The sequence below is a fragment of the Cyprinodon tularosa genome, unplaced genomic scaffold (assembly GCF_016077235.1).
Source record: "Cyprinodon tularosa strain WSP-4 unplaced genomic scaffold, ASM1607723v1 ctg1, whole genome shotgun sequence".
Lineage (NCBI taxonomy): Eukaryota > Metazoa > Chordata > Actinopteri > Cyprinodontiformes > Cyprinodontidae > Cyprinodon > Cyprinodon tularosa.
In genome coordinates, this window is record NW_024037781.1 from 1,064,968 (window position 1) to 1,092,277 (window position 27,310).

General features: G+C 41.5%; 1 protein-coding gene across 2 annotated transcripts in view; it reads right to left on the minus strand.

Annotated features, from left to right (window-relative positions):
- Window positions 1-4,731: 4,731 nt before the first annotated feature.
- Window positions 4,732-27,310, minus strand: part of nrp2a (neuropilin 2a) — a 74,344-nt gene continuing 51,765 nt past the window's right edge. The window contains exons 12-18 of one of the 2 annotated variants that reach the window (XM_038280464.1): window positions 23,118-23,198; window positions 22,888-22,995; window positions 15,807-16,072; window positions 15,401-15,497; window positions 12,983-13,015; window positions 6,034-6,090; window positions 4,732-5,639 (exon numbers count right to left, since the gene is read on the minus strand). In XM_038280464.1, the coding sequence (XP_038136392.1) occupies window positions 5,335-5,639; window positions 6,034-6,090; window positions 12,983-13,015; window positions 15,401-15,497; window positions 15,807-16,072; window positions 22,888-22,995; window positions 23,118-23,198 (947 nt within the window). In that variant the 3' untranslated portion in view covers window positions 4,732-5,334. Of the gene's footprint in view, window positions 5,640-6,033; window positions 6,091-10,591; window positions 10,872-12,982; window positions 13,016-15,400; window positions 15,498-15,806; window positions 16,073-22,887; window positions 22,996-23,117; window positions 23,199-27,310 lie in introns of those variants that run through there. The other variant, XM_038280538.1, reaches the window with a different exon arrangement.

Below are 27,310 nucleotides of genomic sequence, written 5' to 3' on the forward strand. Positions count from 1 at the left end.
CCCGCCGGAGGGGGAGTGGAGGCGCCAGGCTGACCCGCCGGAGAGGGAGTGGAGGCGCCAGGCTGACCCGCCGGAGAGGGAGTGGAGGCGCCAGGCTGACCCGCCGGAGAGGGAGTGGAGGCGCCAGGCTGACCCGCCGGAGAGGGAGTGGAGGCGCCAGGCTGACCCGCCGGAGAGGGAGTGGAGGCGCCAGGCTGACCCGCCGGAGAGGGAGTGGTGGCGTCAGGCTGACCCGCCGGAGAGGGAGTGGAGGCGTCAGGCTGACCCGCCGGAGAGGGAGTGGAGGCGTCAGGCTGACCCGCCGGAGAGGGAGTGGAGGCGTCAGGCTGACCCGCCGGAGAGGGAATGGATTTCTTCCCCCGGCGGCGCTTACGCCTGGAGGAGGCAGACGGCATGGGGGGACCAACAGCTGGTGAAGGTGGAGGAACCGGACTGGAGGCGATTGAGAGCAGAGTTGGAAGGAGGTGAAGTGATGGTTTGGGTGGTGGAGGACTGTTGAAGAGTTGGGCGCTGGCTGCTTGGTGGTTCCACTCCAACTCTTCAAACTTTTCAGACAGCACTGGGGGAGAAATGAGTTTGGAGTTTGTGAGGAGAATTTGCCTTAGTTGGCCAGCTGCACTCACCCTCTCCTCAGGCGGGCTGAGACTGGCAATAGTATCCAGAGCCTTTCCCAGCTTCAGGAAAAAATCCCTCAGGGTGTCCAGACTGGGCTCTGCTGGGTCCATTGTGGTTGGTTCCTATTGTCAGGGTTTAGTTGTGGTTTGGAGGACCCAAATGCAGAGGCAGACAGGCTGAGGAGATTTCTGGGTAGTTTAATGGGGCAAAAACAGCAACAAAGGCAGGAATGCAAAAATCCAACTAATAATCAAAAGCAAACCAGAACTATGGAGACATCTGGGGAAAACCAAACATGAGGAGCCAGGGAGAGACGAGGAACGTGGACAACAGCATGGGAGGACAGCAAAGACAAGGAACCAACAAAGAGTGAGAGCAGAGGGAGAGCATATATAGGAGAGAGAGACAAAGGGAGGGCTAACGAGCAGACAAGGAACAGGTGTGAGAGGAGACAACGAGGGAGCCAAGGGGAAAGGAACATACACACACACAAGAGGGCAAAAGAGGACAACAGAAAAACATGAGAACTAATATAAATCTAGAAATACAACAAAACTGGAATTAGGCCAATAAATCTAGAAAACAAGGAGCAAAGAAAAGAACAGCAGAACCAAGACCATGACAATCTACAGTTGAATGGTTCACAAGTAAACATATCCAGGTGTTAGAATGACCTAGTCAAAGTCCAGACCTGAATCCAATCTGTGGACAGAACTGAAAACTGCTGTTCACAAACACTCTCCATCCAACCCCACTGAACTCAAGCTTTTTTCTTGCAAGAGTGGGCAAAAAAGTAATTCGCTCGATGTGCAGAAGATATAGATAGAGACATACCCCAAGCGACTTGCAGCTGTGATCGCAGCAAAAGGTGGTGCCATAATTGTTAATTTAAGGGGGCTGAATTACTTTATACACCCATTTTGTTCTTTTTTTTTATTTGTTCAAAAAAGTTTTCCCAATTGGTGTTGATTCCTCCCAAAGAATACAAATTTTATATCTTTATCTTTGAAGCATGAAATGTGGCAAAAGGTCAAAAAGTTCAACGAGGCCGAATACTTTTGCAAGGCAGTCTAAGTAAGGAAAGGCCAACTCAATTTTTTCCAGAGTAAACTAGCAAGGAATGAACACCGACAATGGTGTTAAAGATTCTCATGTGGGGACACCGATAGTTCCCCCCAGAACTGGAAGCAAAAGGATAATCTTCCACTATACCTTAAAATTATTAATCAATTGCAAGCAGGGATGAGGACATTTTAAATATTTTTAAAGAAATTTAAACTTCTAAATAACTTAAACTAACAGCCTGGTTCAGACTGCTGCTTTTACTTTAGGCTGTTATCTCACAGTGACTTGATGATATCTGCCTTGAGTTCTTACATAGAAGACATTTGAACCTACTTAGATAAACTGAACTCCAATAATGAATTCTAAAGGTATGGAATCATTTCCGAAGCTCTTTGTTTGATTGGAGTGAATTTACTATTTATTATGAGGTGGTTTGAGAAGATAGTTGTTTTGAATTGGTGTTACATTAATTATTAAATTGAATGCTTAATGCTACAGCTGCACTAAATGCACGTGGTGTCAGTCAGTTCAATTAAGAAGAACCACAAGTTAATAAAACTTAAACTGTATTTTGAAAGCTGGCAGAGATGTAACCAAGAGGAAGCTGTTTTTTTCTGTGAAAGTTGGGGTTAAATGAGTTGACCCAGGTCGCAATTTACTGATTTCTATTTCATATATATAAAAAGAAATGGATTCATCACTTTTCTTTCACTTTACATATGTGTGCTAATAACATTTCACAAATATTCAAGAATATAATGAGATGTTTAGGGTTTTAAAACCCTAGTACCCAGAATGTCTGTTCCCATACACATTAGGTCCACTGTGACTACCTTAATAACCAGAAGCAAAATCACGTAGTGAATCAGGCAGCCTGTGCTCTGTTTGCCAAAAGCGTTTGCGTTTAGGTGAGGAAAGCTTATATAGATAAATGGAACCGTGTGTGGGAGAACGAGCAGGCTGTATAAAAGGGAAACAGAGTAATTGCATGTGTACTGTAAGAGTGTGTGTCTCGGAGACGGCGGGCACTTCAAAGCTTTGATGTCGGAGCTCCTAAATGAGGGCCACCGGAGGTCCAGACTAATGGGACATCATGGGGAGATTAGAGGCCAAATGGAGCAGGCAGACAGGCATCACACTCCTACGTATGTGTATGTTGCACAAAAAAGCAGCAAATCCCTTTGGGTAACCCTATTGTAATTAAAAGTCAAAAAATTGGCTCCAAGTTTTGGCTGGTAATTGGACAGGAAGAAGAAGTTATAAAAAGTTCCAGTTCGTGCTTTGTGTATTATGGTATAAATCCTTTATTAAATAATCATAACAATAATTATAATAACAATCATAAAAAAGAGCATTTCTGTACAAAGACCCCTTTAAAATAACACCAACAGCAGTCCTAGTAGTGCGAAAAAAAAGGGAGTGAGAGAAATCCTATCCTTGCTTTTTTTTATCCTTTAGTCCTCCCAGGCAGAAGATGGCGCTGTGACCGTCGTCATATTTTATACCGGTTCCAAAGGCAAGCTGGATCCCCGAGGCTCCAAGGCACTTTGAACAGAGTCAGTGGGGTCCATAAATGTGGGCCTCCGAGGAACAGAAAGATGGCGAGAGTGAGGTGAAGGTTAACAAGATGAGTGCGCTTCTATCGTGAACCCATCGGATATTATTTCTAAGTCGCAGTGGTTGTGGGTACATCCAAACATTCTGTGATGATGTGTTTTCAATGTTCTTTATATACATCCGTAAACACAGTTAAAACTGGACAATTACACACACCGTATAAAAAGACACAACCTTTATTTATCTATTGTTGGAACAAATTTTCTCGGTTTTAGTTAATTTAGGATTAAATGCCAGAATAAGACTTAAGGCGACAGTTTAAACATACCTCCTCCTTATATGACATCATAAGAGCAGCATTGGAATGTCCAGTTATCTGTGCCCCGGAGAGGAATATGTTTTTGTTAAAAAGTGGGTATTGAGCTAAGATGTTGGATGATGCTAATAAGTCGACTCATTCATCTGATTACCATTTTACAGATGGACACAAGAACAGAGACTATATTTTTTGTTGATATTTCCTTTGGTCAGAAAAAAATAGATTTGAAGTGAAGTGAAAGTAGCAACCTTAAAAGCCTGAGAGGACCGTCTAAACTCTGTAGGGGGACTGGTGCACTCACAAAATAGATTTGTTTTTTGGTCAGATTTATTGTCGAATGGTGGAAGAACAGGTTGTGTTTTTTTATACAGTGTATGTAAGTATCTGGGTTCAGCTGTTCAGGTGAAGTGTTTGGGTGTCTATGTGCAAGGGAATGACCTCTCGCTCTCTCTCCTCATGGCTTGCAAGTCTCTGCCTGATTCAAACCCATGTCATGAAACAACGACAAATAATAAAACATTGATTACAAAACCCAACTTGCTTTGTTGTGCAATAAAAAAAAAAAGATTCCCAAAATAGGCGGCCTTTAGCCAACAAGTTGAGGCGGATGCTTGTGTGTGTGTAGGAGGAAAGATGGATAGGTCCTTTAAATCATGGCTTTTCAGGTCCATGTGTAAAAATGTCTTGATGTTTCCTCGACAACCCCACAACTCATCATTTCCACCCTTTTTGCTTTTAAGGCTTGTTGTGCATGTGGGCACACAGTCGCTCTATTGATCGGATATGTCTCTGCTTTGTTTCTGATCCCATTTGTTCTTCTTTTTTGTTTTTTTTTTGTGTTTTCCAAAGCACAGAGCCAGCTCACAGAAGGTAGAAGCACGTGGGGATTCGAGCGCTCTGTCAGTCACAGTCTCGCCCCTTTATTTCCTGTGATTCGCTTCCTTCAGGGTTTTTCAATCTCCTCCACCTTTTCCGATTCGCCGCCAATGTAAACACGACCTTCTCTTTGACAGGAACCAGTAACAACTAAATCTAACAGTAACATCTCTACACTGGTAAAAGAATGTGTCCCTCCCTACCCCTTCACACACACCCATACACACACCCACACACGCACACACACATACATATATATCTATATATATATATATATATATATATATACTTTCTTCACCTCTTTTTCTCCCAACTTATCTTCTACCACAGGAATGGTAACCGGCCCAAAAGAAAACATTTAACAAAAAGTGATAGAGCAGACTCTCTACTAAAAATACCACAGTCAGGAACTAAGGGGGCGAACAGAGGCTGATAGGTAGCAAAGAGTGGACAACGGAACCAAAAATTCAAGGGGCCTTACAAAGGAGCTAAGATCTAGGCCACTGTGTTCACAGGTGATCAAAAAATACTCTTCTAAGCAAACCTATCCTACCACCTTTCCAACACAACGTGTCCAGCTCTGTCTGTGTAGCTTACAGTGTCCAGTTGGAAAACTAGACATATCTATGATGCATTTATAAGTTCTCTTTAGGTGACCCAGGATTGAGTAATTGATATGTGTTGATATTTCGTTTTTGAGGCCTATCATCCCTGCAATGAAGCAATCCATGGAGGTAACCCAGGGCTGTCAGTCAGTGGTGCAGTTGCTGAAACAACTGCCAATACTGGACGGTGCTGCGTTTCCCAAACAAGTTCTCCTCGAGACCCGCTCCGCTGAGAAACAACAAAATTGGCATTGATGAAGAACATAGAGATTTTACGAAATGCCTGCATCTTTTCCCTCATGCCTCCGTGCAGCAGCGCTGCTGGTTGAGTTTGACTTTGTGCTTGAGGCCGTCGTAGAGTTCGAAGTTGTAGTTCTCCAGAGTGGTGGAGGATCGCGACGAGAGTCCGCTGTAGGAGCAGGTGCAGTACAGGAGGAGGCCTGCGCACACCGCCCCGAGCAACACGCCCAGGGAGCTCATGACAATGATCGTGACCAGAATGGGGTCCAAGGTGTACAGCCACGAGTTGTCTTTCTCTGGCGTGAGTGTCACCGCAGGATCAGATGAAGGGGATGCTGTGTTCCACTCTGGGTATTGCAAACCTAAGACAGGACGGAGAGTAAATGCGAAAAATCATTAATTTGACAAAAGAAATATGGCTGTACACAACTCATTAACTCAGCAGCCGCTTTATTAGGTGCACCTGTTCAAATGCTTGTGAACATGAATTGCAAATTAGCCAAATCAATGGCATCTATAAACGATGAAAACATTACATGGAATGGCTCCTAAAACAGAAAGCAAAATCGACTTTATGTCATTTTAAGGACAGAAATGTTTAATGAATGTTTTCCACACCATGAGTCCCTGAAATGACAAAGATTGAAACCATTCTGGAAGCCAAACAGAGTTCAAACTGTTTGTGGAAAGATGTATCTATTAAAGTCATGAATTAGCGTATTTTAAAGTGTGTCTGATCATTCGGTCGGGCCTTACCACTTCCAAGCGGATCTCTGCCCATTGAAAGTCGCCCATCTCCAATGTGCCTGTTATCTGTCAAAGAAAAGGATGGGACCTTTAGCAGGAAATCACTTCACGCCATCATGTCACACACACAAGAAAGTCTTCAAAACATGGTGCCAAATAATGAACAAGATCTTGCTTTTCCAGATCTAAGAAATATTAAATCTCCATCAGATTGCTTTATTGTAGTCTAGCGATGGTGCGGTGTTGTTTTGTTGGTGAGGCACCAAAACTACAGAGCGTTAAACCATGAAATGTGGTAAAGAATGAGTGCATCTTAGCAACAGACAGAAACCATCATAAGAGCTGAAAACTGTGGCAATGAAATGTTGGAAGTTACAAAAGTGAATATGAAATTGTGCACAAAATGTTTGCGCTACCGTCCTCTCGCCATTTTATGTTAATTACATAATGGTATAAACGTATTAAGGAGAGGAAACCAGTTGAATTTGGAAAGAGAACTCCAAATCTATTTTAATCTATATTTCCAAACAAATATTTCTATCTATGTGTCAAAAAAATAACACAAAACCCCACTAGGATACATAACCCTTGGATACATTTGTCACTTCATCAAGTTTTGCATAATTTAATACTTTGCAGACCTAATCTAGGTTAAATCAAATATTTTATTGCACTCATTGCATAATAATTAATTCTTTGGAATCTCATATTTTATGTAACTACTTTTTTCCCCCAAAAAATATTTTATTGTACCACATTTTTATTAATTTTTGTCATGATCTCAAAGTTAATTTGAGTTACATAAACACATTCCTTAAATGATATATAAATTATATGCTAAACCAAAACTATTAATATAATAAATAGCAAAGGAGCAAAACAATCCACAAACTCTGTCGCAACTCAGCTTTCACTCTAAAATATAATTACATGTTATCAATTAGCAAACAAATTTGAGCAACCGAATGCTAGCTTTTGTTGCAACACATCTTTTCTGTCAATATAGAAGATAAAACAAGCATATATATCAAAATAGAAAAATACGTCTTTATTGATAGAGAAAGTTCAATTAAGATACATTCCTGTCAAACACACAGTCATGACATTTGATAAAGGTTTATAAGACTGCTCATTCTGTGCCAGGACAAGTCAAAACATAATGTTGAAATCCTTGCTGTCAAAATTACGAGTGGTGTATTTAACATAAATTAAATTGAAGAAAGAAAGAAAAGCCAACAAAACATCAGAAAAGAAGTAATGTTTATTTCTGTCGGACTCTTTGACACGCCGGGTGGCTTGAACTTAAACCCGATGCGAATGCCAGTGTTCGAACGACATTAGTAAACTATAGTTGCTGCACTCTAATTGGGTTTTTAACTTTGTTTCTTTGTGTCTTTCTGTGTTTGCTGCCCTTGGCAAGTGTTCAGGAGTGGGAGTAGCAGCTTGGCAAGAGATACATCTAGATGTGGAGGTCTTTGATGGCCGATGGCATTATTAACACTGTTGCCAGGACAACGGAGGTTGGCAATGAACTGGGCGATGGAGGTGCAGCAGATGGGAGGGAAAAAGTGCTTACCGCAGCCTTAATAAATGTTAGCCGTCCATTAACTAATTACTGCTATTAGTAGCTTGGTGGGTAATGGTGTCAGGATGGATTGACTAAGGTGTCCAGTGCCTCTCTTTCCCAGTTGATTTAAAAGCACAACGTGAGAGTGAGCCAAAAACAGTTTTCTTCAACGATAAAGGAATAAAAAGTGCAGCTTTGCAGCTTTATCACCAGACTAAGGTGTATTTTAGAGGTGTGGGTGGAAGGTGATGGATTTTATGCAGCTTTGACAAACCCGGAAAATACGCCCCAGTAAGCCGCAGCTTTAATTTCATTTAAACCAACTGAACTTGGGTCGCTTCGTCTCAGCTCTGTGGTAACTGATGGAGGAAAATTGGTGCGGAGTTTAGTCTGTGTCGGTCACATTTTTTGGGGGGGAAATTTCCTCATAAACAATAAAGTTGGACTTTAAATCAGTAGTATCTAAAAGCTTGTTTTCTCAATGTGAAGCATTTTCCCTGATTTAATAGGAGAAAGTGCATCGGGAGTCTTTTGGCACGAAAGAATTCAAAAAGCATAATTGGTGGATTGTTTTACAGATTTTTTCGTCAAAACTCGATGTTTGAGTTGCTTTAAGCTGGTTAAAGACTAAAAGAACTGAGCTATGGATGGACGGATTCTTTAATTGATGTATGGATTGACTAATAGATTCTGCATTATTACAATCTGGAAGGGAACAAAGTCTGGAAAAAAGCTCATTTGTGTAGATCTGTCCACTGTAAATCATAATATCCTAAAGCTGCACATATAAACTGCAAAACACTTTACTTATGGCCTCCAGCTGGTCTTGTGGCATTGTGGGATTTGTAGGAGCATAAATCAAGAAAATGTGGTGATGGCCGACAGCTGTTTCTATTTACAACCACCCTAACAACAACAAGCACATATTCGCGCTGAAAACACGACAAGGCTCGGCCCGGCGCAGGCTTTCATCTGGGCAGCTAAAAGATTAGGCGGAGCGATTGGGTGGGGGGGTTTAAAGGTACACTATGCAACCGGTGTTGATTTTCCAGCGAGACTCCCCCCAGAGGGCGAAAGTAAAAGTGCACTGTCGTAAATATGCACAGCTGTTCTCCTGGTTTCTCCGTCAAGCCAGGCGCGGTTGTTTTGAGCTTAGCAGACAGGCGAACGCAACGAATGACTAATGCTGCGTTCACACCGCAGCTGGCGCGACAGAAGCAGCGAGTTTACATGCAAAGTCAATGGTTGACGCGCGTCAAGGCGCAGCAAAGGATCAGCAGGCCCAGCGCGTCTGAGCAGCTGAAGCAGGGAGAGAGACACAGCGCTGATGATTAGAGGCTATGATCTCTCCTCTTAAACAGTTTATTGACACCTAAATTAACTTAAAATGCAGAAATCTGCCGGCAGAATATGCAGTTTGGATTATTTAGATGAAAAACACCTACCAGCTGCCGCGGTGAACCGCGAGGACGTGACCTGGCCAGAGGCTGCTGATGAAGGGGTTCCTTCTGTCGGCGCACCGCTGGTATGTGGGGGTCTGAGCGGCTCCGACAGAAAAAATATTGAAGGCAGGATAATAATCTGAATGAACTGACGGCACTGATTACGTTTTCAGGTGTATTTTCTCATTTAAACACATATTAAAACTACTTTATTCCAAATGATCACAGCAAATATAGCTGCAAGGCAGAGAAAGGATAGTGAAGCTCCGCCCAACGCGCGTCAGACACACTTTTGCACCGCACAGCCAGAGCGTCAGAACTAACTGGTTCAAGCAGCAAAAATGAAGCAGCAGACACGATTTTGCTGCTTTTGCTGCGTGAACGTAGCATAACTGCACAAGGATCGCCACTGTGCTAGCAACGAGAATGCTTTTAACTGGGGGGTGTAGCAGTTCTCGGCCGTAAAGCAAGACTGACTCTCACGAGACTTCTGAGCCTGTGGGTGCGGGTCGGTGCTCCTGCAGTTGCAAGTGCAGTATTTCCCCCACAGACCACCAGGGCGGCCGAGAATACCTTTGTTCAACCTGAAATGACTCATTTAATCATCCAAAACGTTATGGAACACATTAATTAACTGAAAAATGTTGCATAGTGTGCCTTTAACCGGAGTGTGTGGTATGGAGCACGAGTAGGAGTGGAACAACGTGCTTTATTACACCAGAGAGTCAAGATAAAAACACTAAACACTGAGGACGGCTGCATCCATCACCGACTGATGCCTTTATCAGGAGAGGATGAGCCGCTCAATCAAACGAGCTGGTTATCTCCATTTGCGATGCAGGGATTTAACTATGATGGATTCGCATTCCTTTTTGGTTTTAAATGTGCACATGCTCTGCTTAAAAGGACAATGGAGACATTTCTTTTCTTTCCATCCTGTGCTGCAACGCCCTCAATGTTGGCACATCTCACATCCCAGCTACTCTGTGCTGTTATTACAGAGACACCATGAGCAGTATCTTTTCTAGGCTTGCCAGATCATTTCCACAGCTACAGCACAGTAAATGTGTCTCAGCCTAACAGTTTTCTTCTCATAACAGTTTTTGTCTCTCGGGTCTTGTTTTAGCCTGCCGGTTTGGCAGCTCTGGCTGGCTCATCCAGCAGAACCAGCTCGACCTCTGTCCCCCCCCGCTGCCCACATGTCTTTGTCTGAGTCCATGCTGGGGTCATTCCAGGAGGACTGCTGGGGTTATGAGACGCTGCTAAATGGTCCGAATCAAGCTGTTCAGGAAAAATAACGCTAGCCTGGGCTGCTTTGTCCTGCTCGGTGGTGCAATGACGTCAAGAGCTTCATTAGACAGAGGACCCAAACTGTTTCCATTAAAGATGCTGAGTGTCTCTTTGCAAATTTTCACTTAGTGTCACCATCACCATGATAGCAAAGTGGTTGTAAACAGGGGGGTGGATCTGTAAGTCTTTGCAGCACTTCCACAGACATCACAAGTTGGCATCCAAGCGCCAAACAGGTGCAATAAGCCAAGTCTTCCTTTTTTCTTTCTTTTAGCAGAGGGTGCGGTGTCGGTCCCGGCTGTCCAGCCTCACTGTCAGGACTGGTTCCACCCCTGGGGTGGCCATACTGGTGGACCAGTTAGAGTACTGGAAGCACTGTGAGGAGCTGTGATAGGCCACGGAGAGCTGGTTCTTCTTGGTGGCCAGGTGTTGTCGGCAGCAACAGAGGGCTCTGGCCAAAATGGCTACTGCCAGGAAAAGGAGGGCGCCGCCAGCAGCCATAATGTAATACCAGTGGATGGGTAAGGGAGGCACAGGAACGCCTCCCCCTGGTGGAGAGATACAAAGTAATTGGCCAATGGGAAAAGAGATGAGTGGCATTTTTTTTCTTGCTTATTTCTGCATTTAATTTGCTGCTTTCTATTCTTTTTACGATCTGCAGCTTACAAACAGCAGGCGTGCATCTCGTTCGAGCATGCACAAACATGCCAGTTGCAAAGAATAAAACAAATCCTCAAGACCATAAATTAAAGAAAAAAGAAAAAGAAAACATGAAAGCATTTACTTCTGTCATGTAGCTCGGGTTGCAGTTTGAGGACAACTTTTCACACCAAGATCATCAAGAGATTTCAGTTGACATCATTCCAATAGGCGACTCAGACAGACGCAATGCAGTCAAGTGTTTTATTTGAAGCTGCAAAGATCTTACTTGGTGTGAACTGAAGCCACAACTATTAGTTATACAAGCAATCACACACATTGAATTACGGAGCTTCCTCTTCCTGTTTCACACTGGCAAAGGATGCCACATATAGCCCCTGGATCCATGCAGGAATCAGTGGGACACCCCATGGGAATCCAATAATTCAGAGCTCTCTCTTTTAGAGCTTGCGTTAGGTCTTTTATCTAGCTGGCTCACATTGGCTCATTTGTCCCAAGTTCGTAATTTATCCTGTTTCTTGTCTCGGCTTCTTCCAATTCATCAGCCTCCTGGCTGGTCCTCTCCTCCTCAAAGCCAAGGGCTGTCTCCTTAGAGACTATCTCCACAGATCCTCTATGCTCCTTCCCTTGGCTTCAACCTTCCCTTCCTTAAATTCTTGGTAAGAACAGATTAGGCAGCTTCCAGGAAGCTTGTTCTTTTCTATTCAAGACAGCTGAAATAAAACCCAGATGAGATTTAGGAATGTGAATGAACTAGTACCCACGTGAACTGAACAGAGACTATGAAGCAGAGCTCAATACTTCCTGGTTGTTGGACCGTGTCACATAATTACAGAGGGGGAAATGATGCGTGATCCTGCTACTTCACACCACACACACTCAAAACGCAGAACAGAGTGGAGGTTCCCCGCGCTCGGCGCTGCTCAGTCACTCTATCTGATTGCACACCGCTGGGAATACCGCCGTGTGCGGTGATATTAACGCCAGCGCCCGTGCACGCTTGTCGAGGGTTAGGGTATTTTTTTTATGGGGGCTTGAAAGCCGGGGAAATGCACACACATCACATTCTGCAGTAAAACCCAGACAAGCCTGCATCTTAGAGGGCATTAGAGGTGCAGATACACTTGCATCAATCTGAAAGACACCCCCCATCCCTCTTTCCCTCAGATGCTCAAAACATTTTTCACGAGGCATAGATTTATTAAATCCCTCCAGGTTGTATCCTGGGAATCGGAAGCCCTTTTCAAATACCTGACTACATGAGGTGGGTTTGATTTTGCTTGCCTTGCAATCTGAGTTTGCAAACAGTTCTGCAGCGTTCCGTAAATTTTTGAAGATAGAATATATTTTATTGTTATTTTTATGTGATCTTTGTGATTTTAGTAAAGAGTTAAGAGATAGTTTGGAGACATCTTCATCGGCTGCTGATTTAATAAATGCAAATTCGTTCAGTCTAGACAAACAGACTGTATTGTCACTAAAGATTACAGAAAGTATAAAAACCCCTTGGATTTGTCCACGTTTCGGCACATTGCAACGCCAATGTATTTTAGGAGAATTTTACATGTAGAACAAAAAGAAGGTTGAGCTTGATGTTAAAAAGCCTGACATGTATTTGTATCTATTCCCTTTAATCTTTATAGAACCGCATTTTACTGCAATTTTATCTGTAATCTGCATTCATTTTCAGTCTCAAACTGGTTTTCTTTCAGGATTGTCTTGTTTTAAAGCCAGTTGAAATATCAACTTTTCTGGATGGAAAATGGAGAAAAACATCCCCACACAATGATACTGCCGCCACCACTGTCGGTGGCTGTAATGTGACAAAATATGAAAATGTTTAAGCGACGTTTTAGACTTTTCCCACACCCTGTAATCTCTACTTACGCAGTTAATACAATCAAAGCGAACCCCCTCCCCCAGGGTTGATGCATTCTGACGGGCAGGAAGCAAGACCAGATCTAGGAAGTAACATCCTCAAGAAAAAACACAAACTCACCTGAATTTTCTGGAGAAAAGGCCGAGAAGGGCTCTGCGTGGACAGGAAGACAGATTGAGACAAGAACAGAAAAAAAGAAAACCTGTTAGATTACTTTAAAATGAAAGAAAAATGTCAGAGAAATGTCACAACACTATCTTAATGAAATTCCTCTGATATCTCATGTGAATTATGGCATTTACTGAGCTTTTTAGTGGGAATGCAATTTCTTCCATGACATGACTTTGGTTGTGAGAAGGTGGGATTGTGCTGAAGGGGAGTGTGTGTGGGCTATGGGAGTGTGTTTACTCGTGGTGTCTACTGAAACTGGAGCAGGCTGGGAGGTTCTGGGTTGCTGTAAACTAACAGAGCAGAACCTTCACTTTTGATTGTCTGGAATGCAAACAGAAAAAAAAAGATGGAGCTGTGTGGGTCTCAGAGAGCTTTGAAAGGGGAAGAACGGTGGGAAAACAACTTGGAAACAAGTTTTTTTCTGCTTTTTTTTTTATTGTGTTGTATGATAAGAAACATCCCAGCATGCCATGAGAGCGGCAGGAGGAAGTAAGGAAAACAGGAGGCAGTGAAGGCAGGACTGTCATAAGCTGTAGAGCAACAGACTCTCTCAGGACTCTCATGGCACATTTAAGAATAAAAAAAAATGGCTCCAAACAGAGGAAAAGGCATTTAAAAGCAGAGCTGCTTTCCTTTAATTACACACTAGTCCACCTGAGAAGCCAGCTCTCAGGATACGATGGCAGGACTTCCGACTTTGAACTTGCAGCCTGCTCTCTGATCTGTTTAAGACCCTCTCTGAAGCCCTTGCTTGGGCCAGATTAAGGCGGCTATGGTTGCGCTCGGCTCCCGCCCTACACTCCCAAAGCTTGCTTGGGAAACAGCCTCTCTAGTAATTCCCTTTGACGGTTCAAGGAAAGCTCTGTTTACAAATATGACAGAAGAGAGTGCAAGAGAGATAGATGGAGGGGAGAGGAAGAGGAAAAATCTAATGAAACATAGATTAGCATCTCTGAGACCCACGGGGTATTTATGGCCTACTTTTCCTATTCTTCTTTCTTTTTCTTTTTACTGAAGAAGTAAACGACGTCCCTCCCTCCTTCTCTCTCCCTCCTTTTTATCTCTGTAGTTGTTGGGCTCTTTGGTGAAGAGACTTGGATGGGAGGGCGAGTACTTTAAAGTGTTTACCTCCTTATGTGCATCAGTGTTCAAGGACCTTGCGGCTAAAAGGCTTTCCATACTTTGCATAAAAACTTTTCTTTAATCCTTGTAGAATTTAAAACAAGAACTTTTTAACGCTGCTCCCTGAAACCTCATTAGATGTTAATTAGATTTTATGATAGACCAACACAAAGTGGCAAATCATTAAGTGGAAATAAAATCTTACATTGTTTTGCTTTTTTTTTGGTTTCTTAGATGGTAATCTGAAAAGTGTGGCATGCATATGATGTCAGAAATCTGCAGAATCATCTTTCATTCACCATTTTTTGGGGGGATTGTCCAGGCCAGTTCTGCAGATCATAGAGCGGTTTATGCTCATCAGTTTTTAAATCATGGCAAAGATTTTCCTCTCTATTTTTCTCTGGACTTTGACTACATCCATAAACGTTATCAACACTATATGGGGACAATTTTAAGCCTCTCTGTTCAGGGTTTTGGTGTTTCCATTGGTGAAGATGCCCAAATAATAAAAAAAGGTTATTAGCAGGCTCCTGCAGGACCTAGACATGAATAATGAGATAAATCAGGCCTTTTGTTCATATATGGAGTACAGCTACAAACATAAAAATGAACGGGCTTCTTTCATATCTAATTTAAATTATTCTTGTGTGTTTATGGTGATATTCCTGTTGGAAGGTGAGCCTCAGCACAAATCAAGGGTTTTATGGGCTCTGCCAAATTCTCTCCCATCTATGCCCTGTTTTTTGGCAAAAAAAGACAAAGGACTACACTGCAAAAATGTCTTAAAAGAAGCATATTTAACCTCAATTTAGGAAGGTAAGTAAGATGATCTTACAATGGAATGAGTATTTTTACCCTTAACATAAGATAATTAGATATTATGCACTTGAAATGAGAGACTTCAGTTGTTTTTTCTCATCTTAGATGTAAATTGTCATATTCTATTGGCAAAGTGTCTCACTTACCTGCTCAATTCAAGAAAAAATGCACTTATATTATTAAAAAATTTACTTAGATTTCAATTTTCTGTAGTGGAAATAATAAAACTGCAGTAGAAAACAGTAAAGTTTAAAAAAAAAAGAAGTGAAAGTGTGTGATTGCTTTGCAATTCATTGTTGTGAAACTGAAGTGTAGAGGGAAAATCAGAATTGGCAACCTGGGGGTTTGATGATGGAGGTTCTTGCCCTATATGTTTGATTATATCTGAAGTGTCAAATTGGCCTCCTAAAGCGTTATGTGACCTACCTGTGCACTCTTTCAGAGGTGAGCTTGCACTCATGTGGATGTTGTCTATCCAGATGTGTCCTCTGGTGTTGTGCTCAAAGAAACCCTCTATCACAACCTAGGAGGCAAAGAAAGACAGGAAAGAAATGGGAAAATGCATGAGAGAGGAGACAGTGATAAGATGAAGGTAAGGTGGAGGCGAGGGTGGAGGAAAATAGAGAAAACATAAAAGCAGGAGGAATGAAAAGTTAATATGGTGCACTCAGAACTTGCAATAATGCGTTAGTTCTTTTCAGCTGCTGAGGATGGAGAAAAATTTAGCGTACTTTATCTCCTTTTCAAGTCCCCCCCCCCAAAAAAAAAATCAATTTCTTTGATTTCATAAACCTGACTCCCTTTTTGTTTAAATTCATCAATCATTCGCTACCTGGAATTCTTTTGGGGAGCGTGGCACGATGGTCCGGCCTTCTCTCCAGACGGTGGTGTGGTTGTCATGGAGCGACCACAGGAGGCTTTCGTCGTTAAGGCTGTCTCGCACAAATATCCTCAGGTGGCCCTTGGCTTCCCCCCACATCTGGTAGGAGAAGAGTAGGCAGAGGGGCCCGGCGTCAGCTGGCACAACGGGGCTGACGAGCCGAGCCCGCTGCTGCTCCGTCTTCATGCTCACATCCAGGTACAGGTAACTGTTGAGCGCTGGAAAGAAAGAAACTCTATTAATATTCACAAAGCCCCAGAAAGGCATCCAAATTAAATTAACTTTTTGGTACATGTAAACAGGATTTCCTTTTATTCAACCGTACAGTTTATATCAGCTGTAAATGAACACGTGTGAATGAAGGATGTATTTAATCCCACAATCTCTACTATTAATCATCCTTGTTCCACATAAGAACCGACTTCCCCACATATGTCGACTCGCAGAGTGTTTTCACACAGTATGACATGTCAAACAAAAAGAAGCTAAGTGGCTAGCTTCTAACAGGAACAGGATCCTTGCCGCTAAATGGACACAAGGAACAATAGGGGTATGACAAATATAAACACAATAAAGAATAGAATAACGAAGACCATTCATACATGAAGCTTGAGCCAAGACTCTTGTTCCCCTTCCAGGTAACTCCTTTAGCCACAAAAGAAGCCTTACCACACCACTCAGATTGTTTACACCAGAGGATGTTTAGTTTTGGAATTGGACGCCGACAAGGATTGTGCTGTGAAAGACGAGCGGAGCCAACTGTATGAGAAAAGAGATTGAATGCATATGTGTGTGAGCCTTAGTGCCTCTGTTGAGAATTTCCTAAGTGGGCCCGCTGGGAAAAATGTCCAGCATCACCAATCTGCGCTTTAAATCACCTGCTTCATCATGACCAACTGTCTATGTGCCGCTGGAGTCCTTCCGGGCCCGAAAAAAAAAAAAGAATAGGAAGCATAAAAGCAGATTACAGAATCAGTCTAAGGGTGTGAGTTTCCACTGTTTGCTTGGCATCAGAGAATAATAGCTTGTCATGTTCAGCGGCGCAGCGAAGCTCAGGTGCGCTGATTCAGACTGGACTTTTTCTTGAGCGGCTTGCCATCAGATCACACAGGCTGTATCTGGGGGGAACAAATCTGTCTGGAATCTGACAGCACCCCCCACCCCCCACCACCACCCCCCTGCTGCCCACCATACGGTCAGAGTCGCCTGTTTCTGACACTTTCCATGCTGTGACTGTGACAGTATGTCCCATGGCCCTTTGCAACTCTGGAGTGAATGTGTACGTGTGCATTTTAGCTGAGCTGAGGCATCCTCAGTGCTCTATAAAGGATTATATTACTCTTGGTTACTAGTTCAAAAAATTTTTGCACGTAAAATCTGAAAGAACTCCAGGGCTTTCTGCGAAAGTCTACCATAACCCCAAAATTTGTGCTCCTCCAGTGACCATGGATGATCACTACTTTTCAAGGTGCATTGTGGGAAATTTCGAGTCCACTACTTTTTCATCCACTAGACGTTCGGACACTCATTTAAAATGGTGTAACCACCATATAGTGCCCTATATAGTGATCAGGGAGGACATTCGGACACATCCCGTATAAAATCCAGTGCAAGCACCTGATGCAACTATTTAGTTGCTTAGGTTTCCTAATGTTAGCCTGTTTCTTTTCCAGACCTAGGGGCAAGGTTGTGCATGCACGCAGGTAATGAACGACGTTCACTGAATAGGTTTATATTTTTAGTGGATGGTGAACTGAATGGATCAGTTTTGAAGTAATTACACTCTGAGAGTGAACATCACGCTCACATTCAGTTGATAACGACACTTTTGATCGGATAACGTCAGGTTTTACAGCACCTATTATTGCAAACAGCTCTGCAAAACTTCCATCAGTTTTGCAGAGCGCTTGGCAGAGTTTATGAACTAACAAAGGAAGATTCAGACAGAAAAAAACAAAATTTTTTGTGCAAACTGTGCCCACCAAGTCGGTGCATCAACCACGGCCACTTCAAGAGTTAAGAGTTAAAGCATCTAAGCAATCTTGGGAAATATCGAGTATTTCCCATTTCTTTCTATATATCATGATCACATATTTAAAGGGGGGAATCAGAGGTTCTACTGTGTAGAATTGTGGCTTCATTTACCAAATGAACTTGAACTAGTTCATTCATAGGGTTGTGAACTTGTGAACTTCATTTTTTAAAAAGTGAGCTATGAATGTGAGCAAGTTCATTTTCATATGTGTGAACTGAACTTTGAGCTAGTTCTTTTTTAATTATGAACTGGCACAACATTGCCTATGGGAAGGTGGCATGCTTTGCCCTACAAAGGCATTAAAAATCTATTTCACCATTTTATCTGCTGCCATGAGAGACAATGACTCAATCTGAGGGGGTTTGTTACCAGATTTTTTACAAGGAAAGCATCAGAATGCAAAATAATCCACGTGGCTAATTCTAGTTTTATTACTCGTTTCATGGCTGGAGGTCGAAAGGTGACAAGTTTGTGGCTTCTGGGTCACAGGGGATAAAGGAGCTCTACAGAGGATTAAACGGTGATTTGATAGTGGTGAAATAATGATCCTTCTCTGGCAGAAATTTCTGACCTTTGACATTAAGAGGAAAATCAAAGGCACGTATGGCGTGTCTGAACGGCTGGAAATGATACTTCCAACATAAAAGGCAAAACCTGGCTAATCTGTGCAACCCTTCCTGATCTGCCTGTGATGAAAGAATGCGCTTTGAAGCCCTCGGATACAAGCCGAACACGTCACGCCTCAGGAGCTGTGAGATTAGGCAAAGGACAGTAACTGCTATCAAGAAATATTAAGATTTCAAAAAGGTTAATGCTTCCAAACTAAACAGTACTATGCTTTTAAGTGTGTTACGTTGGTTAAAAAAAGATTCAGGTTCTAGTAAGTTAAATTAATGACTTTTAAGAGCCTTTAAAAACAGTTAAAGGAGAACGTTATTCGTAATTTTCTACATTTAAACACCAGTAGCTCCCTCTGGTTGCAGTTTTTTGTTAGATTACTGCCTCCCGTTGGCATATTAATTATTATTTTTGTTCTTCATGCTTGGTTTTTGGTAAATAAAGCCCTTCATGTATATTTACAATAACAATAGCACTTAAAAAACTGTAATATACTGCACCTATAAAGGGGAAACAAGGAAGCAATGAAGCCAAGCAAGTAAGCACCTCCCAATATAGTAGTGAAAAAATAATGGAGAATAGTCCAAAATCCAGTTTAAAAAAACATATAACATGACAATGCTCCTTTAAAATGTCACACGTGTAAAAATTAGATATTTTATTTTCTTAAAAAGCAAATAAAATGTTTAATCAGCTATTTTTTTTATAGAATACCTGAGTTAAATTGAATATATTTATGTGCTTTTAAGCTAATTTTATCACAAATTAACACTTTTTTATTTTCCTCCCCCAAAGTTATGAAAAATGGTTTAGTAAAGAAAAAACTTTGAGAGATTTTGGGAAACTTCTAGAAGCCTTGATGTTATGTTTCTGTCAGCAGGGCTGCTTTACACCCTGAAATGAACAATATTATCTGCAGCATAAATGGCTGTTGCTAGAATACAGAGGTGGGCAATAGGCAATAACATTTACCGGTACTCAGTTACAGTTAAATAATGAACTTGTTGGCAAAAATATGCTTTTAGAAGGAGTTTTACAGCACCATACAGTTTACTTTTATTTAATTTTACTTTTTTTTTTTTATTACAGTGTCCTGTCTGGCAATGTGGCAATAAGAATAATTGTCTTGACGCCAAAAAGAGCCCAACAGATTTTACTTTCACAAGTGGAGAAGTGTTCCGCTTGTTTCGTGCATATTAATTGCTTTATTATAATTATGCAGGAAGTTTAACAGATTATATGGACAACATTTTAAAGTATTTAATTTTACTTTAAAATGTTGCTAATTTTACTAAAGTAAGATGTTTGGCTTCTGTATCCACTGTGAGTAACTTCACTGGAAAACGTACAGGCTTGTTTCTGTAATCCTTATATTTAATGACATCATTTGTTGGTTCTTATTATCTTATTATAGTCTTTTAAATACCATTATTAAATAATTTCAAATAACAGATATTATGATCATTTACTCAGTACTTGAGTACTTTTTTAAACAAATACCTCAGTAAAAATATGAAAAGTAGTGTTACTTTTACTCGTAAACATTTTTTGAGTACTCTACCCACCTCTGCTAGAATAGTTGTACGATTACAAAGGGACATGGGAGAAATAAAAACATAAGTTAAAGCAGTTAATGGAGGCAAATTAAGAAATACTGTTGGGAAACGTATAGATTTGAGCAAAGAAAAAGAAAAAAACACTTGGGGTACCTTGAGGGAGCCTCTCATCCTGGCCGATCCTTGTGTACTTTTCTGAGATGCAAGAGGGTTTATGAAAGCATGCTCTTCTAGATTTGTATTTTATTCTGATGCTGTAGTTTTGATCCTGCCTTATGCATAAAGCAGAAACTCATTTTAGTAGGAAGTGTCTAAATAGATGGATTTCTCCACAGCATCATGAGATGGGAATCTAACCTAACGTTTGGGAATATCTACGCTTCTTTGGACTTCTTCTCTTCCCGCTAAGCTTTTTAAAACTAAATAAGCCTGTTTGTCATAGGAGGATGTATGTAGATGCCTGAAACAGCCGCAGTGTGTGTTTCCTCTTGATTGCCTCGGTTCATTTTCATTTTAACACCCTTGGTGAGCAGCAGGGCTGGCAGACAATGTTTCCGCCAAATTAGACTGGTTTCAATTTAAGAAAATTATTTTAATCAAATTGAAAAAAGCGACTGAATGAAGACGCAGTGGGAGAATGACTCCATTTAATTGTGGAGAACAGCGCTTTGTCTGGACCCACAGAAGTTGATAAACTTAATGCATTTGCGCTGGTGCAATTTTCTCCACACAAATAAAATCCTCCCTGCAGTTACATGCATAAAAAGCTCTCAGCTGATGTAGAGAATCATCAAATACCACAATGAATTTTAGAGGTGAAATGTTTACTGATTGTACTCAGGCTGGGAGTCTTGGCAGGAATATTCAGTTATTCAGCAATTTAGGGAGGTGAATTACAAGATGGAACATTACTGTTTTTTTTTTATATATATTGACTTTTCACTACTCATTTGGTAGCAATATTAAAATCCCAAGCTTAAAGTTTTCCTCTCAGTTCCCCTATTCCAAAACCTTGAATCATAAGTTGAAACAATTTAACATAATTTTGTTTGGAGTTGCCTATAAATTTCTTCCTTCACACATAAAAAAAAAACCCATGGCCTTTCTCCTAAATGGATATCAATTAAGTCATGCATACACAATATTTTCATCTGAGTACAAATGATGGCATCCCAAGACATTTTTCTAGGACTCTCTTAATTGTATCTGGAAGTCAAAGTCATAGCATTTTCATCATATTAACAATCTGAAGTCATTTTCACTTGTAAGCGGGGATGAAAGCCACTTTAAATCTTTGCCAGTATTATATGCTAAATTGCTAATAAACTTATATAGAGCTTTATCAAGTCCAAGGACCCCAAAGTGCCTCGCGCTACATTGATTCAATCACACATTCACCTGCTGATTTTGGCAAGTTGCATCGTAGCTGCAGCCCCTGCCACACCTTGACGATTTATCATCATATGCCATTATATGCCTGATTGTGCGAAAAATCTGGCAAAAATGCTGAGATATGTTGGATAAGTTATTGGGGGCGTTTTGTATAAGTTTTGAGCATGCTGATGCACGCTAAAGTACACTAAAACATGCTGGCTCACGTCTACATACAGCAAGTACGTCTTGACGTATACCAGAGTATGCCATGCATACATAATTCCCATAAATTATAGGAAGTTAGGTGATCTTTTACATATTTTAAGTGCAAGTTACTCATATGTTGTGGCGTCTAGCTTATCCAAAACCTATACGTAACTTATGCATAACTTATCAAGAACTTATCTTCAACGCATATCAACATATTTGCCGTGTTCCAGACGACTCCTGAACGTGTTTCTAACTTACAGCTACTGTTTTAATGGGATATTGGCAGCGTTTTGGTATAAAAGGGGGATCAGAGGAGGAAACCGTCAGTTCTCCTCCACACTGCATCCCCATCATAGGGTGAGCATGAAGGTGAGTGTGATGGACCCCCCCCTGCGTTCACGCCGACACCCACGACCAACAAACTACCTAGCAGACGTGACGCTGAGTCTGCTGCGACTGCAAACCTTCTTTCTTTTTCTTTTTCTTTATTCTTTTTTATATGGGTGGGGATAAACAGCAGCTAGGTTAATATCGCGATCAAAGACATCTTTTTATGCAGACCGGGCCCCTCAGGACCCCCACTGGCTTGTTACATTTCATTGCCATTATGCTGCCATACGTTATGCATAAGTTAGGCTGTCGACGTATATTCGCACTGGACTCTTTATGAATACACCATGTATACGCCCAAAATGTAAAAAATACATAGAAAGTTCAGCGTATGCCAGTGTTTTATAAAACTCTGGGACATCAGGCACACGTTGTCTAAATCGCCATGGTGTGACAGGGCCCTAAGTACGGCAACTGAAGTGTTTCACCCAACGACAAAACGACAGAGTCAGATCAAGCAGAGGTTGAAACCAGCAAACCATTGGCGACAGGATGAACCCCTACATCTTAAGCCATTATTGTCCCTTTCAGATGATGGTGTGGACTGCCAGTCAGCTTGCTGAAACAAGGCTCATAAACCTATGCCTCAATTTCAAGAGATAAAAAGCTGGCTGCCTATAATTACATTCTGGCGATGAACCGTAACAGGTCATGATGTTAACAGCAGTTTGTACTTTGTACGAGTTGCATGTGTGGTTACTGAGGGGAAAAAGCCCAACTAATCAACTAGGTAGCAGAGAAACTGAGTGTAATTCTGCATTTCCAGGTTCTGTAACATATATTATATATTTAATGCATTGTTTTGGATGTGTGTACTTAAACCTTTTATTTGAAATCTAGGGAAACTCACCATGTCTGTGCAGCGACCAGAACAGCGGGGCGCTGGGGTCGTGTGTCCATCCGCACAGACCGTGGTCAAAATCACAGACGCCAATAGAGGAGGGAGAAGTGGCTGTTGCTGGAACCGTGAGGAAGGAAAACAAAAATATTAGAGTCAGATCAGCAATAGGATATGCATTTATTATCATGAAATTAAGCCCTTATTAAAAGGACCAGTAATCCTAAATGGGAGGCTGTTACCTGAAGTGGTGATGGGGACTGTGGTGGTTTCTGGACTGGGAGGTAAAGTCGGTGTTACGGTGTCTACTGGAGTGCTTATTTCTGCAGGGAAACACAGAAGAAAAACCGGGATCAGGATGGTTAAGAACAGAAATCATACCCCTCGGCAGAACTGCTTTCTTCGAACGTAGAAGTCAAAATGATGGCACCTACTTATCGCTATAAAAACCCTAATAACTACGCATCACTCTGCATTTTATACCTTCAAACATTGGGGTCAAGTTTGTAAAATCCTGTTTTTTTGCCTGATTTTGTCAGACAGAAAACAACTTCAATAAAAAAGATTTGCTTAACATGATGGATTATTGTTTTAAATGTGAGAATTTCTTTCTTTTTTCTGTTTAACAAATATAAAACTCCTTTACAAGTACTTGCTTTAACTTTTGAGACTTTGGGTCTGTTCATTCTTACTGCAGCAGCATCATATAACTGAACATTTTACTTTCACTAAGCATTTTAAATAATGGCAGCATTTTTGTATATGTTCTTTATGAAGCTGATCAGAGTTTTCTAGATGTTTTATTCAGTCTACAGAATCTACAGGATATATATTAATCACCAAACTCAACCCATGTTTACAGACAGCAGCAATTAAAACTTGAACCTCTGTTTAAGTTTAAAGGGCTGTAAATATGTGCTGTAAAGCAGCTCTAAACAGCAATTTCAGCATCTGCTTTAACGGCAAAAGACTCCCGCTTTTGTCTCCTGCCAGAAGCATGAAGGAACAGAAAGCCTCTAAAACACCCGAGAGGGCCCCTGTCATGTTTTGTCTGCGAGTTCAGGCGTCAGAATCTGTCTAAGACACACACTGGCCTAAATGTGCGTACACTCACAGACACACACGTCTGACAGTATAGCTGACGGATGGACCGACTCCCCTCGACCTTGGATGGGATGATCACAAACTGAGCCGAGTCAGCATGGCTGTAGCACACACATTTATAAACAGATGCTCATTTCGACATTCCACTGTCTTTAGATGTTTGTTCAAGTCTCCAACTTCCATGCACATGGACAAAGGGTGGGCAGAGAGAGTGAATGTAAACCTGCTGTTTCACTGCTTCCCTGTTTGTCATGCATGCTGGTGCATTGGAAAACATGTGGGTCTAAATCTGAGGATATGAAGCGGATTTTGTGGAACATGTCCTGTCTTTGAAATGTGTGGGTTGCTTCTTTTAAAAGGGCTTTTTTTTTTGCAGGAACCAGGCATTAAACGAGCAGAGAGAGAAGGAGAGCTAAAGTAATGTGGGGCACCTACTCTAACGTGAATTGTGTACAGAATGCCTAGAGTTATGAAAAAAAAGACAGGTTTATTTGACTGAAAAAGTACTAAAATTGTTGTTATATATATTTTGATTGGTCCAAAATGTATAAATATTAGGGCTGAAACACTTAATCGGATTAATCGATGATTGAAATAACCACAACTAATAATCAATTAATCATTAAATGGAGTATAGAGACTCAAAAACATACCTTTAGAGAACAGAACGCCCTACTTAGAGCAGTGATTGCATCAAAATTGTAAAAAAATTAATAAACATCTGTCAATATGCTCTATCCAGAATTCCTCAAGAGGAAAAGTTTTAGTTTCAATTGGTTTAATTCCTGAAAAATTTCCTTTTGCTATCCAATTACTAATTGAAAAAATATTTGACATTAACCAATTAGGAGAACAATCTTTGCAGCCCTAATAAATATTTAGATCTGGTTATGATGCTAACATCATTACGAAAGGATTCTGCACCAATAGGAACTGTAGGTTGAAGTGAAGTTAGACAGAACTCAGGTTTTTGCAGATCCTGGTAGCTTCATGACAGATCTCAGAATTGGCTTCTTTAAATAGAAGCAAAACGAAGGGAAAGGACTGGTGCAGCTATTGAGTGATTGTGCCAACCTCCACGAGTAAAGGGGCTTAGAAGGCATGTGAAGCTTCCCGCTTTTTTGCTGGTAAGAAAAACTGGTAAGTTAAATGATGCATTAGCACTAGCTGAGCTTCGACTGGCTGGCAAACACTAGGGCTGTGTCCAAACGTCCGCCCTAACACCTAAATCCCTCAATCACTATATAGAGCAGGGAATATATAGTGGACTTTATATTAAACTCAGTTAACTGACCATTAATCGACCGGACAGATGATCACTACTTTTCAAGGTGCATCGTGGGAAATTTTGAGTCCACTCCTTTTTATTCACTAGATGTTCGGACACTCATTTAAAATATTATAATCACTACATAGTGCCCTATATAGTGATTAGGGTGGACATTCAGACATAGCCTAGTAGAATGAGAGCAGGCAGGCGCTTCTTATTGGCCGGAAGGAGTTAAAATTTTTGCTATCTCCTCTAAATGTAGGTCAAATATGTTGGAAAAATATATCTTGATCAAATAAGGTGATTTCATTTGTTAAAATAAAACGTCTCTCCAAACCATCCTTTCCCTATGTGACAAATACAGAAGCCCTAAAGCAATCGCACTAGCTTATCGCTATTAAAATGAAACTAAAACACAGTTTATTATGTAGGTCAAGGATGGTTTAATTAGATTTAATGTTCTTGAATCAATAAAATTATGAACTGTTACTCAGATTATCTTTGTCTGCTGTTAAAATTCCTTAAAAAAATCTACAAAAGGGTTATTAATCCACAAATATTCACATTACTATAGGTAGTGACCAAACATACCAAAGTATGGCCTGAATTATTTTCAGTTTCCATGTCTTCCTATGCTTTTAAATGAGGGTAGTGGGTTTTTAAACCTTCAAGGCATAAAAACGCCACAGTTTATATATTAAAAAACAAAAAAATGTGCACAACGACACACATGTGCAGCAGGCTGCAGCCGGAATGTGAAGTGGGAGTGTTATTAGGAGCAGATGGGTCAGCCTTGGTGTGATTACACAGAAGTTTTGGGGTCAGGTCTCAACAAAAGCATCACATTTATCAAGTGAACAAACTGTGTAAGCGCTTTTTCTTCCTCCAATGTCTGCAGCATGAAACAATTAGAAACATATTCAAACTGTTTTTCTGCATTGCTGTCGCTCAACCAGAAACATCTTTTGACATCGACGTCAAAGTGGATTCTTGAGCTTGTTCCATTTTATACTCCTTTGTCAGCTTTCCCTGCTTTGTCTCACTTAAGATGATCCAAAAAACTTTGAGGCCTGGATTCCTGATGAGCTCATGTGAGACGGGTTTCAAAGGGAAAACAGGCACACCAAACATGTGAGAGAGAACGGAGTTGCACTGATTTACCAAGCCGAAACGCCTGTTAGTGCCACTACTCCAGCTTCCTGCTGGGAATCTTTCATCTCTCCTTGTGACTACCATTTAAAAGCTATGGAAAGCAAACACAATGTGATAGACAACCGATCGGTTTGGAGATGAGTGGGGCGCTGCCCCAGCTGGACAAATGGCAGACATGAAAGGGGTCGGTCCCAGCTGGCGACGGCTTCTGACATTAACCCAGCGTTAATGTCATGTCCTTTATGCCAGTCATTTTCCACCTAATGAGACGCTTATCGCTGCTGGGAAGGTAAAGGCAAGGAAAAGCAACTCTCTTGCAAGTTAGCGTCTTTCCGTCTCCCGCTTCCATCGATGTTTGCTTTCCCTTTTTATTCCACTCTGACCTTTGAGTTAAATTCTCAGGACAGGATGTTAAAATAAACCAAGAGCCAACACCTGTGTTACCTGTGTGCACAACTGAACGCTAAGAAACGCACATGCAGACACTCGATAGAGTCCATTAAGATTCCCAAGAACTCGGTGCTTTCAAAGGTCAGGCCCTGTCACGGCGTAAATGGGCTGACCTTTCTGGGCTGTGACAGCAGCGTCCAGCCCAACGGGAATGACTTGTGCATTCGTGCACATGGAGAAAGACAGAATGTGTGATAACGTATGTGACCTGCCTCCCTCGCCTCCAGCACTGTGCTCAATGTGTCCGAGTGCAGTGCAGCTGAGAGACCTAATAATGCGGGAAAAATCCCTCTGCGGCAGAGCGCTGGCTGACATAACGTGTTTTGAGCTGCAGGTGGTGACGCAAGTCATCATCATTCTGCAGGATGAGGCTCCAAACTCTTGAAGCTGGACTCAGGGGAGAAGCTGACATGGATAATGCAGAGTCATGCACACATGCCTCCTCGGTTTTCTCCAGTT